This window comes from Brassica napus, chromosome C5 (assembly GCF_020379485.1).
Source record: "Brassica napus cultivar Da-Ae chromosome C5, Da-Ae, whole genome shotgun sequence".
NCBI classification, from domain to species: domain Eukaryota; kingdom Viridiplantae; phylum Streptophyta; class Magnoliopsida; order Brassicales; family Brassicaceae; genus Brassica; species Brassica napus.
Window position 1 is genome coordinate 5,359,122 of NC_063448.1, and position 17,252 is coordinate 5,376,373.

A 17,252-nucleotide genomic window follows, 5' to 3' on the forward strand; every position below is an offset into this window, starting at 1 on the left:
TCCTTCTGGAGCCTGGTGCTTTAGGTTCTGTCAATTCGAAAGTACATTATCATTAAACACATGTCTCTAGCTTCTAATTCCCTAACTTCATCTTCCATCAAAAGGGTGTCTTTGGATACAAAGAAGCTATAAATGGTTCTACATAATAAATGTGAAAGTAACATCTCTTGGATCATCCCACGTGAGATGATTATGTGGTGAGAAAAGTCCACAGCTTCTTTCTTATGGATCCTTCACCGGGTCTTAGTGATCCATCATCATCATCATCATCATCATCATCATCATCGTCATCGTCTTCTTGTTCCTCGTAATCTTCTTCATCATTTCCATCCTCATATTCTTCATTCTTATCCTCATTGACTGTTCTCTGCGTCTGATCATCTTCAACAGAGGGGCTCATAGCGATGTTAGGTGCTACTTCTGTATTTGCAACCGAAACACCCACATTGGTATTAGCAGTAGCAGTAGTTGTTTCCACCTGCCATAGAACGGATCACCTTATTAGCATGTATGCTTGTTTTGTCTTGCGATGAACTTTATTTATGAGCAGGGTTTTATTCAGTAAAGAGTTGTAGAACTTTAAAACAGGAATCCACAAAGAAGAGGGAGAGGAAGTTTTTCTTACAGTTACAACTCTCTCAGCCCTAACTTCTGAACTTTCTAATCTTCTAGCTGGAAGAGGTTCCACCACCGATTCGCTAGTTCCTTCGACATTGTCCTTTGATGGCGCAGAGGCAGCAATGTCTGCATCATCTTCACCACCAGCTGCATTATCTTTAACATCTGCTGGAACTTGGTCTACGCTGCACACCCATAAGATTTTAGGACATCAGTGTAGAAGATTTAAGACACAACAATGAAAGGGAATATAAGACTATTACACAAATTATAAACTGTATTTCTTACGAAGCGAGACTACACTAACACAGGGACCCCTTACTCTTTTAACAAATCACGTGAAGCCATATTAAGGCCTATAAACACACAGTCACAGGATTAAGAAACTTACGTTTTGTTCCGCCTCAGATTGTAGCGTTTTTGGCCAGGGGTCTGCGGCAAGACAGCAACAGTCTGCTGTCTCTTACGACGTCCATCACCAGCAGCAGTATCCTCAGTATGCTGTCTTTTCCTTCCACCTCTGCCTGTTGTCTTCTCGCTAGTACCAGAAACGTGACCACTCGCTTCACCTTTTGATGAGTCTCCAGGGCTGGCATGATTGGCCGAATTAGTAGGATTCGTAGAAGGCTTGGGTTTTCTAGGTCTGCCACGTCCACGTCCACGCCTGGCACTCTGAAGCTCTGAAAACTGAGAACATTCAGAAGTTTCTTGTACTCGACTGTCTGTATATTCCTCATCCTCGTCCGGAATTGTGCTAACTGGCAGTGGTTTTTCACCTTTTGTTTCCTTATTAACGGCCAGTGAGGAGGACGGACGCTGCTCAGGCTTGCCTGTGTCCATATCATGCTCAGCTCTTTTACTTGGTGAGAAAAGTATTGAAGTGCACTTCTGCAGTATCGACATGTTGGGCCTTCTAGATCCACCACTTCCTGAGGCATCTCTGTCTAGAGATTTCTTGATATTACAGGAGTCAGACGCATCAGAACTTTCTGGAAGGTCACTCAAAACTACATTAGGTGGCAGAATAGCTTCTTCTTCGTTATATGGTAGTTGGAGATCAGAGAGTACAAACTCATTCGCCAGCTGCCCACAACTCCCACAATCCTTGAGCTTTTGAACAAATGCCAGAAACCGACCTCTTTCACGTGCAAACTCTTCTCTACGCTTCTTGAGGTTGATGCTGAGTGTACTAAGTTCACTAATGTCATTATGCATCTCTGCTTGCTGCTCTTTGAGTTTCTCCTTGTGTTTGGCAATTTCTTCACTTTCCTTCTGGAGAGCACCCCTTTTCGACACCATTTCTTCCATCTCCCTGTTCAAAGCCTGCTTACGGTGTTTGATATCACTAAGCTCTTTCATTCTTTTATCCTCAAACTGAGACAGTCTGTCTTGTAGAGCTTTCTCGTCTTCTTCTTTTCTCTTTTGTTGTTCAATTTCAAGATTCCTTCTCATCGTTTCTAGATCGTCAAGCGCCTTAGAATGCTCAAGATTGGCTTTCTCATGTAATGCTGAGCGTTCGTGTTCCATATTGGCTTCAAACGATTCTCTCTGCAGTCTAATATCATCCAGTTCCTGTTTTATCTGAACCCTCAAAGCACTCTCTTCTTTCTTCAATCTTTCTCCTTCCAGCATTTGAAACCTCTCAAACTTTGCTTTTTCTTCAGAAATTCTCATTCGCTCTTTATTGTATTCAGCTTGCTTCTCATCCAATATTTCCCACTCCTTTTCAAATCTCTCTTTCTCTTGCTTCAGATTTTCAACTTCCTTAGAAAGAAACTCCTCGTGGAGTCTTGATTTCTCTATCTGGGACTTGAGTTCAGATTGAAGTCTCTGGTATTCTTCTCTCTCTTCTTTCTTGATTTCAAGACTTTTGAGTTCTTCCCGGATCGCATCCTCCTTCTTCATCATCTCAGACCGGATGTTTTCAATCTCTTGTTGTAAATCCATGAGGCTCTCCTTATCAGAAAGTAATTGTTGCTTTTCCAAACTTAACCTTTTCTCCTCAGCTTGTATGGCTTTTTCTTTTTCTCTAATAGCTTTAGACTTTGCTTCAAGGTCCATTTCTTTTTCAGTCACTCGCCCAAACTTCTTATTCAGAGCTTGATTTCTTTTCTGCAGCTTCTCCTCGCCATGATCAATTTCAACTCTCTGTCGTTCAACTTCTTCCGTTTTTCTTTGGAGTTCCTTGTCCAGAGATTTTCTTCTCTCTTCACATTCTTGTTCAAATGCCAGCATCTTATCAGCTAATTCTGCCTTCTGATCATCAATGAGCTTCTGAATTTCTGTCTGTTTAAAAGATCAATGTAAAGCTTTAATTACAAAAATCAGAATAATCTAAGGTGCAGCACGCATATATCTGTCTATGTACAGAAAGACTACCAACCAACCCCAAAATGTTATGGCTGTTAAAATTAATTGGCACCCAGTAAAAATTATAGTAGTAGGAGTTAGTGAGATTCTATTGTCTAACCATAGAGCAACTGTTTTTGCACAACAATGTCCTTAAAACTTACCCCTTCTCTAGCAATAAGCTTCTCTTCAAGTGCTCGCAACTCCCTCTCCTTTGCCATTAGCATGCTCTGGAGTGTGCAAGATTCCTGGGTAAATCCATCACACCAAAATCATATGAGAAAAAAACAAGGGTCTAAAAATGCAATGTCAAGTAAGTTATAAACTCACTTTCTCTTTTGCAGTCAATTCTTGCAATCGCTTACTCAAATCCTCTTCAGTTTCCTTACACTTTGACATTGACAAAGCAATCTTTCTATCCCAGTCTTCAAGTTCTTTAGCTTTCAACTTCAAGTTCTTTTCTTTTTCATTAACCTTTTCCTCTCTCTGATTCAGGACTCTCTTCTGTTCAGGCATTGATTCTTCCTTCACTTGAAGCTTTTTCTCCCATTCATGAAGGTAGTCTCTTTGCTTGTGGAAAGTCTCTTCATATGATTCTCGCCTGTATTACAATAACATACAAGTTAGACCAACAAATATATTTGAATTTTACCGTCGTATAAGGAATATCTATGTTTACTCTTTAGCAAATGAAAGCCGCTCTTGTTGCAGGACCCTCTCACGCGTCTCCACTTCCTTCAATCTCATTTCCAGCTCAGAGCTCTTCCTAGTTGCCTCTGCGAGTTTGCTTTCAGCAGAATAAATCTTACTTTCCACATCAGAAGATCTCCCGGTAACACTAGCAACCAGAGCATTTGCTTCAGCTAATTTAGCTTCAGAAGCGAGCCTTGTCTTGTTAGTCTCTTCTTGCATTTCACGAAGAGCCTTTTCAAGCTGCCAAAAAGGTAAAATAAAATTATATCTCTAAGAAAATTCACAGGGGAAGTAAGACGTCTAACCTTAATACAGAATTATGATTTATTATCCCAAACAATAAAAGAAAATCCGTAGAAAGTTAAACATATATATCCAGATATCCATCAAGTTAAAGCTAAACTATCATACCTCCTCTACACATTGCTTTTCCAGACCCAAGGCTTTTCTCAAGTTCTCTTCCCGTTGTTCCACAGTAGTCAATGCGTACAGATGTGATGACTGCTCTCTTTTAAGGATTTCTTGAGCTTCTTGTAATGCCTGATTTAGTTGCTCGTGCTTCGAAGCCCACTCCTTATTCTCCATGAGAAGAAGTCCCATGTTGTGCTGGTAGCCATATAACTGCACAGTAAAACCAGTAGATTCGCATTGGTAAAAGTGGGAGAAAAAGAGTCAACACACTCAGTTCTTAACACATGAATGCTTCAAAGCAACAAGACCCATAAGGTAAACACACTCATTTTTTCATAAAGGTACCTCCTTTTCGAGTGTGGAGATCTTTTCGAGAAGCGCTTCTCGATCTTTCCTCTCCATTGATGCCTCATCCAACAAACCCACTTCCCTAAACCTCCTCCAATCGCCCATATCCATATCATCAGCCTCACCTCTGGAAAAGCCTTCTCCGGTCAGAGTTCCAATCGGAGGCGGCGGAAGAGTCGAATTCACCGGGTCCTCGCTGAACGCAATCGCCTTTCCCTTTCTATCGGCGTTTCTAGGGCTAGTAACACGCGTCTCGCTTCTCGGCGTCATCGCCGGAGACATCCACTGTTTTCTTTGCGGCGTGAACATAGTTTCCGAAGAGGATCCACAAATGTTTTTTGGGAACCCTAATTTCACAATCTCTCTCTCTCTCTTCCTTTCTCTCTCTAAGAATACAACGGCTTTATGAAATTTCAAGTTCCTCCCTGATTAAACAAATCGAAATCATGGTTGGTGTAGGGGTAAAAAGGTAAATTAATTTCACGAAGAAAGCGGATTAATTAACCGAGACGGCTTAAGATAATTACATAGCGGATTAAGAGACTAATATGAGAAGCCTGTTTTGGGCCCATAAACGTAACCTAAAGCCCAATGTTTGTAATTTAGCCTGACCAGCCTTTTTTAAAAGAAATGTTTGGATAAGTAATTAACGATCATGTTTAAAGTGTTTTGAGAGAAGTAAATTTAATTACGTAAGGACTTCTTGACCGCTAATGAGAAAGTGGAATTTTCTTTTTCTTCTCTATATACTTTTTCTTTCTAGACGTGTACCGTAAGATAGGGTGTAATAAGCAGTAACCACACTAGTAAAAGTTTATAACTCAATTGAATATCAGAAGCGCTTTTACAGGAAGTTATAACATGAAGAAAAAAAAACATTAACTCATATTGACATGGTTCACTAGTCTTCTGTGTATTAACATGTATAAAATTTGAAAGCGAGTTATAAAGCTTAGACCCCATTTGATTATCTGAATGTTTCATTTTTGTTCGTGCTTTGCTGTTTTAGTCTAGTTGGATCATTTTAAACTTATCATATACTTTGATAAAAAAATTTTTTTGAAAAAGGGTTTTCATTAAGAGAAATTAGGGTGTATATACACCATTTCGACCATAATTTGCAAGCTACCCAATTACTATTAGACTTTTCTTTAATACCAAAATAACCCTATGGCTCTACACACCTACATAATTCTAGGTCAGATTTTATGTCAGAGCTTAGACACACTAACCCATTTTTCAATTTCTTTGATAATGAATAAATCTTCCATTTTCAGAACTAGAAAAAAGAGAAAAAGAAGTCATTATTAGATCTAATCTGAAAAACTGAAGAGAGATGCTTGTTTGCACAGCCAAGATCCCCAACAGCTCTTATTTTGTAAGTAAAATCACTATCACTATGTCATTATTTGTTTGTGATTTCTTCTTATTTTGTTCTACTGGTTTTGTCCTCTCCAAGTCCTAACTATGAAATTACTAGTTTTTATTTTTTGGAGATGGAGATTCAGACGTCAACACATGTCTGAACGAAGAAGAAGACAGAGATCTGGTTTCTTTTGTTGGGAGGTTAGGGTCTAACATCTTTCATCCACTTTAACTTATTGTTTACCACTTAACATAATGATTACTCATATCTATATATAAAAAAATATTTTGTAACCACAGTGACAATTATTTAGTTTGATGGTAACCCATAGTGTATAGAATATTATAGATAACTTAGTCGATAACTTTTTCATTACTCTTCAACATCAGTTTATATGTTTTCGATTTATTCAAGTTATCTACTTTTTGTTATTTGACTAGGGAAACCTATTTTACAATGGTATATCTTCAACTAGCTGACAACTTATACTGTAACATGTATTACTCTTCATTAGATTTTAACTTAGAAGAGTTTAGTAGGTCATCTATTGAGGATGACAAAGTGTTTTGGAGTATAGATACTTAGATGATAACAATCTATTTAGACGTTATTGTTTAACGTTGTCAGTTGTATTTATAACCGTCTCTTTGTTTTTCTTTTGCAAAGTTAATGTATAATAAATGATTAAGGCCACTAAGAATTTAATTAGGTCATACAGTTTTGTGTTTTATATAAGTTGTATGAACTTCTGCATATAATTCAGCGATGATGTTTCAAGATAGCTAGCGTTTTTTGAGAATAACTTAGGAGAAAGATTAAAACTTTCTTAGCATTCTTGTTATGTTAGTAAAAGTATTTCTAGTTATTTTAACATATGTATTTGTTGCAGGTAAGTGTACAGCTGAGTAAAGATCATTGGATTGGGGAGTATCAAATCCCATCATCTCTTAAAACTTCATAGGTCAAAAACTGAGAATCCCTTACCAGTAATTATCTAATGTTGTCTTTTTAGCATCAAAACAATGTCGTCTTCGTACTCTGATGCGCTCTGGCTGATCAAATGCAACATGTGATGAAAAAAAAGTGATGGACTTGGTTCATAAGAATTAACGGGTTCTAATCAATGTGAAACATGGAAGATTGATTCACGAGAAGGAGTTGGTGAAGTGTCTAGTGGAAGTGTGAATTGTAATGCATATTTAGGCACATGTTTTTGTTTAACTAGCATTGTCAATGAATCACTTACTAACATATGTTATTTGATACTTCTAATGTTAGTTGATATGTAAATGTTACAGTCTAAAATTATATGATGTAATAAATGTTACTGTCTAAATTTATCAGTAGATGATAACAATTATAAATGATTGTGGTTAACACTTTTCCGTGTCTAGTAAATGTTATAATAGTCGCTAAGATATATCTTAGAGAATGTTTTTGTAAGTGATTCACATGTAAGAGAGACACAATAAACAATTTATCTAATATATAAGTTAGCAGATAATCACATGAATATATGAACATGTTATGAATAAAAAAGTGATAGACTCGCTTGGTAATAATATGTTCTAATCAATGTGGGACGCGGATGAGTGGTTCATGAGAAGGATATGGTGAAGTGTCTAGTGGAAGTGTGATTGGTAATGCATATTTAAACGGATGTTTTATTGCTATCTGGTTATCGGCATTTGACTTACTAACATATGTTGTTTGATATTTATAATATTAATTGATATATAAAATGTCATAGTCTAACATTATATGATATAATGAATGTTAGTGTTTAAATTTACAAGTAGATGTTAACAATTATAAATATTTGTGGTTAACACTCTGTAGTGTCTAGTAAATGTTATAGTAGCCGCTAAGATAGATCTTAGAGACAATGATTTTGTAAGTGACGCAGGTGTAAAAGACAAATAAATAATTGATTTAATATATATAAGTTAGCATATAACCACATGAATATATGAAGTAATTATTGTGGTTGATATTTACTTGTTAGTTAATAACTTAATATATACAATGTTACTAGCTGATTGTAGATGATATACAAAATCTTAGTGTCTAAATAAATGATATAACTAATGATGATACATGTTAGTAGATTTTATCTATATAATACAGACGTCTGGTTTAGAATATTTTTTCATATATTTGTAAAAATTTGCAATTTAAATGTGTGGTGTGGGACACTCTATTACAAACCCACGTGATGAACATTACTCTACGATATCCTAGGTATATCAAACAAGATTCTCACTTCAGTATCTCTCCTCTTACGTGTCTCTATAGGTAATGGCATTTTGGGAAGATCACATAACTTTGCTACAGGGAAGGGAGGGTTTTGAGTGCATGTGTATATTTTGCTAATTTCGGTTCTTTTTGGGTATATTCACGTAATTGTCTCTTTCATTAATATTTCTTTTGTTTTTTTTAAAACAGAAAATAAATAAAGCCCATCCACAATCCCAAACTATTTAGCAAAAATATTGTGATAATTTCAATTAAGTTTAATATTACTTTGAAAATAAATAGTTTAATATTACTTTGATAATTTCCAAAAAATGTCCTGACAAAAAGAAATATTGTAATTAATTATTTGTAATATATATATATATATAAATATTAACTGGTTGTGTATAATTTGTGTGTGTGTGTGTGTGTTTTTTTTTGTAAATTGTCACCAGCTAGTATGCAAAATAACCTAATTACTAGATCTCGACCCGCGCAACCGCGTAGATTTTTGTTTTCATTTATTTTTATATAAATATTTTGTTTTCAATTCTAAATTGGTATATATTATAATATATATGTGTCTATCAATTCTTAAAACATAATAAGTTTACGGTATATTTTTTTATTGAATAGATTGTTTCAAATTTTCACATGTATTTGTATCTTTTTCTATATATATATTTTTGGAATATTATTTCATTATTAAAATCGTAACTATATATATAAAGATTAGTAAAATATTTTTTTATTGTCATATTCAAAGATATTGTAACATTTCACAAATTTAGAATTTTTTTTAAAAATTAAACTTTTCGCTTCATAGATTTTTATTATCGAGTAAATAATTAAATATTTAGTTTTTGTTTAATTTTTTAAAAAAACGATATAGTTTAAAATTTATTTTCATTGGTTTAAGGTAGTAAAGATTAATTATTGTTAGATAATATGATTTTTGTTATTAAAAAAAAAATCTTTATCATTTTAAAAGTTAACATCGACAAATATTTAAATATTTAACATATGCAGATATAGTATTACAACATTAAATTATATCTATTTAATTTATACTATCTATAAATCCAATAGATCATCTATTGTTTAAATCCAATAGATCATCTATTTAAATCCAATTGTTTATAGCCCAATAAAAAATTATGATAGGCCCAAAATTTAAATAATAAGTTAGAGATCAAATGTAACATGACTTTCTAGGAATAGGTCCATTAGGTCTATTTTTTAAAAAAATCACACATCAATCAAGGTTGTGACTTCTGTTTTAATATATAAGACTAGGTGTTTTGCCCGCATATACGGGCTTAATCGTTTTACAAATATTTATTAGTTTATTTTTTATTAATTTAAAAACCAGCATAATAACTTATTATTCATGTTTTCAAAAAATTAAATCTAACATATATATATGACAAAAATCTAATTAAATATAAATGTTTAATTAAAATTTATTAAGAATAACATTGACTTTAACTACTTAATTTATTATAATTGTTTTATATTTTATTTTTAAATTTTATAATTGAAAAATATGTTTTAAGATAACAACACAATATATAATTAATAATATATAAAATTCATTAAGGGTAGTATGGATATTAACCGCTCTAACTTTCAACGTGAGAGCTCCGTTGCAAAAAATTACTTCGCAAATAATAGTATAGATAGATATAGACTATAATTAGAAATTTTAAGAAAATAGTATACAAATTTTTTTTTTATAATAAAATCTTAACTACCATTAATTTATAATAATATTAGAGTACTAATCACGAAATTAATCAATGATTCATTTTATAATAATATTTAAAATATCTAATAAGATTTTGTAGATTTTTTTCTCAACATATTTTTGTAATTAAAAAATAAGACAAATTTATAGGTGAGTTGTTATATATGTCAATTATTTAAGATGTGATGTCTTAATGATGTCATAATGTTAATTAGAATTAAATGAATTATAATTTTCTAGGGAATGTCCATTTAAAAAAAATCACACATGAATAGAAGTTGTGACTTCTGTTTTAATATAATAGATATAGACTATAATTAGAAATTTTAAGAAAATAGTATATAATTTTTTTTATATAATAAAATCTTAACTAACATTAATTTATAATAATATTGGAGTACTAATCACGAAATTAATCAATGATTCATTTTATAATAATATTTAAAATATCTAATAAGATTTTGTAGATTTTTTTCTTAACATATTTTTGTAATTAAAAAATAAGACAAATTTATAGGTGAGTTGTTATATATGTCAATTATTTAAGATGTGATATCTTAATGATGTTATAATGTTAATTAGAATTAAATGAATTATAATTTTCTATGGAAGATCTATTTTAAAAAAAATCACACATGAATAGAAATTGTGAATTATGTATTAATATAATAGATGTTTGTCGTGGAGCTCAAGTTGGGCAATGGAGCTAAATAACATACGATCTATTCACTTTTGTTGCCAAACTATAATATTTCTCAATTTAACTAGTCCGCATTACGGAACTGGCAATAGACTAATGAGGTGGAAATGAAATTTCACATGTGTTGCAAAGAGTACGAGAAGATAGATTAATCAGAAAATCTAAAACAGATCATAATCCTCTGGCCCAGGGATCGAAAACTGGAAATTAATTATTTAGTCTGATAAACATATACTAGTCCTTTACATTAGAGAAAAAGTCAATTAAACACATCATTCATTTACTAATCACTAGTCCAATACATAATTACGCTTCCTTTCTCCAAGAACTTTTCAAAGCTGCTAAACAAGTAAACCATCCACGATTTCCTCTACGGCTCCATTCACATTTGTTCATGTATTATTAACACTTCTTCTTTTCTTTCTTAAATCATGTCTGGCATCATATATTATTTAATTCTTCTAGAACATAGACAAACCACGGATCTAGTAAGGAATCAGTACAATACATTAGATCTTATATACAATAGCTGTAGCTGCAACAAAAGGCAGTAACTTCCTAATACAGAGAGATTGTAATGGAAGCTGAATATACGGAGATCACAATAATATCTCTAACATCTAGTACTTTTAATTTCCGCCAACATACAAATATGTTTTTTTTTTCATTGAAATCAACAGAAACCAGTTATTCAGCGATTTCTGGCTTCTTCTTCATTCTATAGCAAAGAAAATAAAGAACCCACTCCGCAAAAAAAAAAATGATACGTTGAAAGTCGTCGTCGAAGTTAAAAAAAAAAAAATTAAAAAACGAAGAAACACTCATAACAATTCGACATTGTCTCTCTCACAGATTCTTTATCCTATAGTTCTAAATCTTCATTCTTTCATTCTTTTCTCACAACATCCCTTTTACAGATATTTTCAGACAGAGAGATAATGGCGGGAGGTCGGATAAGGAGAAGACTAAACCTAAACAACATCTACGCCTTCACATGTCGCAAATCTACATTCCAAGAAGATCACTCACAGATCGGAGGACCAGGCTTCTCTCGAGTTGTCTACTGCAACGAACCCAACTCTCCCGCCGCCGAACGTCGTAGCTACGCCGGAAACTACGTCCGGTCAACGAAGTACTCTCCCGCTTCCTTCGTACCCAAATCTCTCTTCGAGCAGTTCCGCCGCGTCGCCAACTTCTACTTCCTCGTCACCGGAATCTTGTCGTTGACTCCGCTCTCTCCTTACGGCGCCGTCAGCGCTCTCTTGCCTCTCGGCTTAGTCATCGCCGCGAGCATGGTCAAAGAAGGGATCGAGGACTGGGGGAGAAAACGACAGGACATAGAAGTGAACAACAGGAAAGTGAAGGTTCACGGCGGAGACGACGGGATGTTCCGGGAAGAGGAGTGGAGGGAGCTTAGAGTCGGAGATATAGTGAGAGTCGAAAAAGAAGAGTTTTTTCCGGCGGATCTTTTGCTTCTGTCGTCGAGCTACGAAGACTCGGTTTGCTACGTGGAGACGATGAATCTCGACGGTGAAACGAATCTGAAAGTGAAGCAAGGCTTAGAGGCGACTTCGTCGCGCTTACACGAAGATTTCGATTTTAAAGAGTTTAAAGCCGTCGTGAGATGCGAAGATCCCAATGCGGATCTTTATACCTTTGTCGGAACGTTACATTTGGAAGAACAGAGGCTTCCCTTGTCGGTTCAACAGCTTCTTCTTCGAGACTCGAAGCTTAGGAACACAGAGTATGTTTACGGAGCTGTTGTCTTCACCGGACACGACACAAAGGTACAAATTTGGGCGTTCTGGATCTCTTTGGTTTCGGTACGGATATAGATTTAGGAACCATTCGGTTATTAAAAAAAAAAAGAATTGAGTCCAATCCGGTTCAGGTTCGGTTCTGATTTGTCAGATAATTTCACATAATATCGATAAGAACGTTGATTAATTCGGGGGGTTTCAAGTTTTTTTTTTGATCGAATCACTTTCATTGAAACTTAAAAGAGTTCAAATCCATCAATGGAGGATACAATAAGGCTACACGGAAGTTTTTCAAGTTAAGAATCAGGTAATTCGGATTGTTCAGATAAAAATATTATTGTTCAGATAAAAATGTAGGACAATTAGAATAATTATGAATATTTTGGATAAAAATATATTTGGGTACTTCGGATCTTTGGATAATCTGGTTTATAAATAGTAGTGTTAAAATATTTTGTTATTTAAAAACTAAACATAATTGATATTTTAAGATATATAATCTGTATTTTAAAAAATCGGAGACCCATTCGATTTTTTTCTATTCGGTTTTGATTTTCGGTTGCAGAGATATATGATCCATTCAGATATTTATGAAACTCGGTTATGTACTATTCAGTTCTTGGTTCCGGATAAATTCCTAGTACAAACTTTAACAGCATCCACATAAACCTTGCATCGCAAGTCTCATTTTGAAGTTTCTTTGATAACAGGTGATTCAAAACTCAACTGTCCCTCCATCAAAGAGAAGCAGAATCGAGAGGAAAATGGACAAGATCATCTACATGATGTTCGGCGTAGTGTTTCTGATGTCTTTCATCGGATCCATCATCTTTGGAATTGTGACAAGAGAGGACAGAGGAGGGAAAACAGAGAGATGGTACTTGAAACCAGACGAAGCAGAGATCTTCTTCGATCCAGAGAGAGCTCCAATGGCTGCGATCTACCATTTCCTCACCGCGGTTATGCTTTACAGCTACTTCATCCCCATCTCTCTCTACGTCTCTATCGAAATCGTTAAAGTTCTTCAGAGCATTTTCATCAACAGCGACATTCTTATGTACTACGAGGAGACTGATAAACCCGCGCACGCTAGAACATCGAATCTCAACGAAGAGCTTGGGATGGTCGACACGGTTCTGTCGGATAAAACGGGAACACTGACTTGCAACTCCATGGAGTTTATCAAGTGTTCTATAGCTGGAACAGGTTACGGACGAGGTGTGACCGAAGTTGAAAGATCTATGGCTATGAGAAGCGGCGGTTCGGCTTTGGCTGATGATTTGAACGTTGCAGCGGACCGTTCTGGTCCTAAGATCGAAGGGTTTAACTTCCAGGACGAGAGGGTTATGAGAGGGAATTGGGTTAAGCAACGAGAAGCATCGGTTTTGCAGAAGTTTTTTAGACTGTTAGCTGTTTGTCACACCGCTATACCCGAAACAGATGAAGCCACTGGGACTGTCTCTTACGAGGCTGAGTCTCCTGACGAAGCTGCGTTTGTTGTGGCGGCTAGAGAACTCGGTTTTGAGTTCTTTAGCCGCACGCAAAACGGGATATCAATCCGTGAATTGGATCTTGAAACGGGAAAGAAAGTAGAAAGGTTTGTTCTTTTGATTATCGTTGCGGTTTCTTGGAGGTCAAGGAAATTAACATTCCTCTGTTTTGTTACAGGGTATATCGGTTACTAAACGTTCTTGAATTCAACAGCGCGAGGAAGAGAATGTCTGTGATCGTGCGTGATGAAGATGGAAAGCTTCTGTTACTATCCAAAGGAGCTGACAAGTAGGTTAAAATCTAGAGAGACTTTACAGTTAGAAGCTTTCTTGTTGAATCTGTGGAATCTTGTTTTATGTGTGCAGTGTAATGTTTGAAAGACTTGCCAGGAACGGGCGTACGTTCGAGGAGAAAACACGAGAGCATGTTGATGAATACGCAGATGCAGGGCTAAGGACATTGATACTTGCTTACCGCGAGGTTGATGAGGATGAGTATGTAAAATTCAGCAAGAACTTCAATGAAGCTAAGAGCTCGGTGACTGAGGATCGTGAGAGCTTAATAGATGAGATCACTGATCAGATGGAACGCGATTTGATTCTACTTGGTGCTACTGCTGTTGAGGACAAACTTCAAAATGGGGTAAAGCCTCTTTTCAAGACTACAGTTTCTTAATAGATTTTTGTTTTTATAATGTGTTTAATATTGATTGTGTTTTTTTTTTTTTAGGTTCCAGATTGTATAGACAAGCTTGCTCAAGCAGGGATAAAGATTTGGGTTCTAACCGGAGACAAGATGGAAACAGCAATCAATATTGGGTAAGAATCTTTTATTATGTTTGAATCTAAACATTCTTCTTGTTTCATAGTTACTAACATTCTTTTTGGAACCTCTTCAGTTTTGCATGTAGTTTACTTAGACAAGAGATGAAGCAGATCATCATAAATCTTGAGACGCCACAAATCAAAGCATTGGAGAAAGCTGGAGAGAAAGATGTGATTGAACAGGTAATAATTTTTTTCATATGTTATTTCACACAATTATATAACACATTTTCGATAGTTTACTTAATGAGATTCTTAAACACATATGTAGGCATCAAGAGAAAGTGTGGTGAAGCAAATGGAGGAAGGAAAAGCTCTAATCACAAGAGGACCAAGCGACACAGACTCTCATGAGGCATTTGCGTTGATCATTGACGGGAAGTCGCTAACGTACGCTCTTGAAGATGATTTCAAGCAGAAGTTTCTTGATTTAGCCACAGGATGTGCCTCTGTTATTTGCTGCAGATCATCACCCAAGCAAAAGGCATTGGTAATGTCTCTTTTATGTGTGTATTGAGTTTTACTATGTTTAATTTATAGAATATATATATATATTTTTTTTTAGGTTACACGGTTGGTCAAAAGTGGAACTGGGAAGACAACTTTAGCTATTGGAGATGGAGCAAACGATGTTGGAATGCTTCAAGAAGCAGATATTGGTGTTGGAATCAGCGGTGTTGAGGGAATGCAAGCGGTTATGTCTAGCGATTTAGCCATTGCTCAGTTCAGATACTTGGAACGTCTCTTGCTCGTTCATGGTCACTGGTGTTACAGCAGAATCTCATCCATGGTACAGCTTCTTTTCCCTCTTTCAGATATACATACATCATAGCAATTTCTCTAACTAGGGTTTGTTTTCACTTTGGGCAGATCTGTTACTTCTTCTACAAGAATATCACATTTGGTGTGACCTTGTTCTTATACGAAGCCTACACATCTTTCTCTGCTCAACCAGCATATAACGACTGGTTTCTGTCGCTTTTCAACGTCTTCTTCTCTTCGCTTCCCGTCATTGCTCTAGGTGTTTTTGATCAAGACGTCTCAGCTCGCTTCTGTTACAAGGTAGGGTTTTATAAACCCTAGATTCCTCTAAATTGAGCGATTAAATTTTGTTTTCTTTATTTAGTTCCCATTGCTATACCAAGAAGGAGTTCAGAATCTTCTCTTCAGCTGGAAGAGAATCATTGGCTGGATGTTCAATGGACTAATCTCGGCTCTCGCTATTTTCTTCATCTGCAAGCAATCCCAAGAACACCAACTCTACAACCCTAACGGCAAAACCGCCGGCCGGGATATCCTCGGAGGGACAATGTACACTTGCGTAGTATGGGTGGTCAATCTCCAAATGGTTTTAGCCATTAGCTACTTCACTTGGGTCCAACACATAGTAATATGGGGTTCAGTTGCTTTATGGTACATCTTCCTCATGATCTATGGAGCTATCACTCCCACCTTCTCCACAGATGCTTACAAAGTCTTCCTCGAAGCCTTAGCTCCAGCTCCTTCTTACTGGCTTACCACTCTCCTTGTGATGATCTTCGCTTTGGTCCCTTACTTTGTCTTCAAATCGGTTCAGATGAGATACTTCCCTGGTTACCATCAAATGATTCAGTGGATACGGCACGAGGGTCAGTCTAATGATCCTGAGTTTGTGGAAATGGTTAGGCAAAGATCAATTAAGACGACGACGGTTGGTTCCACTGCGAGAAGAGCTGCTAGTGTACGACGTTCCGGTAGGTTTCACGATCAGCTCAATAAGAACACCATAGCTATCTCAAGAGAAGAGAAATAGATATGTCTCAGTGTTTGTGACTATATACTTTGTACATAAAGGTACAACTTGGTGAAAGCTAGGTTTATATACTCCTGAGATGAATTACATTTATATTGTGTATGTAACATTTTTAGTGTATAGATTTCTTTTTGTCTGATTCAAAGTAACCAAACAATTTGGTTTTTCACCAGGCTTTTTTTGGTTTACTTAAGGCCGGACAAAAAAACCAAATCCGAAGAACCGAACCGAACCCGATCCAAAAGAGTAGTAACGAACCTGACCCAAAATTTATTAAATATCCGAACGGATTCATAATTTTGGTATCTAGAGAACCGAAACCGAATCCGATCCGAACCGAAGTATTTCGTGTACTCGAATGTATCTGAAATAGATTTATCTACCTAAATATATTAATTATTTTTAGATTTAATGTATATTAAAAACCATCCAAAATATATAAGATATTTTTAAGTCGTCTAAAATACTTGAAAATATATATAAATAGTAAAAAATAAATGTATAAAATTGGCTAAAATAGGCCCATTTTGAAACCCATTTAAAATTAATGGCCCAATAAAAATTAGAACCCAACCGAAGCAAGCCTATTTTTAATTATTTTTTGTTAGGACATTAACTAGGGTCTCCATTAACTAAAAGATTTTTTTTTTATTATTTTCGATTTCAAACAGTTTCGTAATATTTCTTGTCGGTTTTTGGTGTCCACCTCTCAATTTAAAAGCTTTCACTTTACACCATAGAATAATTTTGAGCATTATTCATTGGTTTACTTCAGCAAATCAAGTTCTATTAGTGAGACAAGAAAATACACGCATTCTTCCACTTCGGTATTTTTGTCTATATTGGCTTTAAGTATTTAATCCCAAAGCTGTTACAAATTGAATGAAAATGACTATTAATTATAATCAGATACGAAAA

At 35.3% G+C, this 17,252-nt stretch overlaps 2 protein-coding genes and 1 long non-coding RNA gene across 3 annotated transcripts; 2 read left to right on the plus strand and 1 right to left on the minus strand.

Moving 5' to 3' along the window:
* Positions 1-34: 34 nt before the first annotated feature.
* Positions 35-4,841, minus strand: LOC106401090 (protein CROWDED NUCLEI 2). Its single transcript, XM_013841527.3, has 8 exons — positions 4,417-4,841; positions 4,072-4,281; positions 3,647-3,900; positions 3,298-3,568; positions 3,132-3,215; positions 1,010-2,904; positions 626-803; positions 35-478 (listed from the first exon to the last, which is right to left on the minus strand). Exons 1-8 carry the CDS (start codon positions 4,726-4,728, stop codon positions 191-193), a joined length of 3,492 nt encoding a protein of 1,163 aa, XP_013696981.2. The 5' UTR covers positions 4,729-4,841; the 3' UTR covers positions 35-190.
* Positions 4,842-5,899: 1,058 nt separating this feature from the next.
* LOC125587458 lies at positions 5,900-7,150 on the plus strand. Its single transcript, XR_007323744.1, has 2 exons — positions 5,900-5,985; positions 6,675-7,150. It is a non-coding gene; the product is annotated as an uncharacterized LOC125587458 (long non-coding RNA).
* Positions 7,151-10,359: 3,209 nt separating this feature from the next.
* On the plus strand, positions 10,360-16,473 carry LOC106397839 (probable phospholipid-transporting ATPase 11). The gene is made up of 10 exons (XM_013838460.3): positions 10,360-12,254; positions 12,938-13,824; positions 13,896-14,006; positions 14,084-14,360; positions 14,448-14,536; positions 14,617-14,725; positions 14,814-15,032; positions 15,108-15,332; positions 15,413-15,604; positions 15,669-16,473. The coding sequence occupies exons 1-10, from the start codon at positions 11,406-11,408 to the stop codon at positions 16,332-16,334; spliced, it is 3,624 nt and encodes a 1,207-aa protein (XP_013693914.1). The 5' UTR covers positions 10,360-11,405; the 3' UTR covers positions 16,335-16,473.
* Positions 16,474-17,252: the final 779 nt, after the last annotated feature.

What these genes read in the sequence shown, in the direction of transcription:
- LOC106401090 (XM_013841527.3), bottom strand. Translation starts at nt 4,728, where the DNA reads ATGTTCACGCCGCAAAGAAAACAGTGGATGTCTCCGGCGATGACGCCG. An exon ending in AATTGACTGCAAAAGAGAAA is followed by an intron (nt 3,216 to 3,297) that starts GTGAGTTTATAA and finishes GGATTTACCCAG; the next exon opens with GAATCTTGCACACTCCAGAG. An exon ending in AGCTTATTGCTAGAGAAGGG is followed by an intron (nt 2,905 to 3,131) that starts GTAAGTTTTAAG and finishes TCTTTTAAACAG; the next exon opens with ACAGAAATTCAGAAGCTCAT.
- LOC106397839 (XM_013838460.3), top strand. Translation starts at nt 11,406, where the DNA reads ATGGCGGGAGGTCGGATAAGGAGAAGACTAAACCTAAACAACATCTAC. An exon ending in ACAGCAGAATCTCATCCATG is followed by an intron (nt 15,333 to 15,412) that starts GTACAGCTTCTT and finishes CACTTTGGGCAG; the next exon opens with ATCTGTTACTTCTTCTACAA. An exon ending in CAGCTCGCTTCTGTTACAAG is followed by an intron (nt 15,605 to 15,668) that starts GTAGGGTTTTAT and finishes TTCTTTATTTAG; the next exon opens with TTCCCATTGCTATACCAAGA.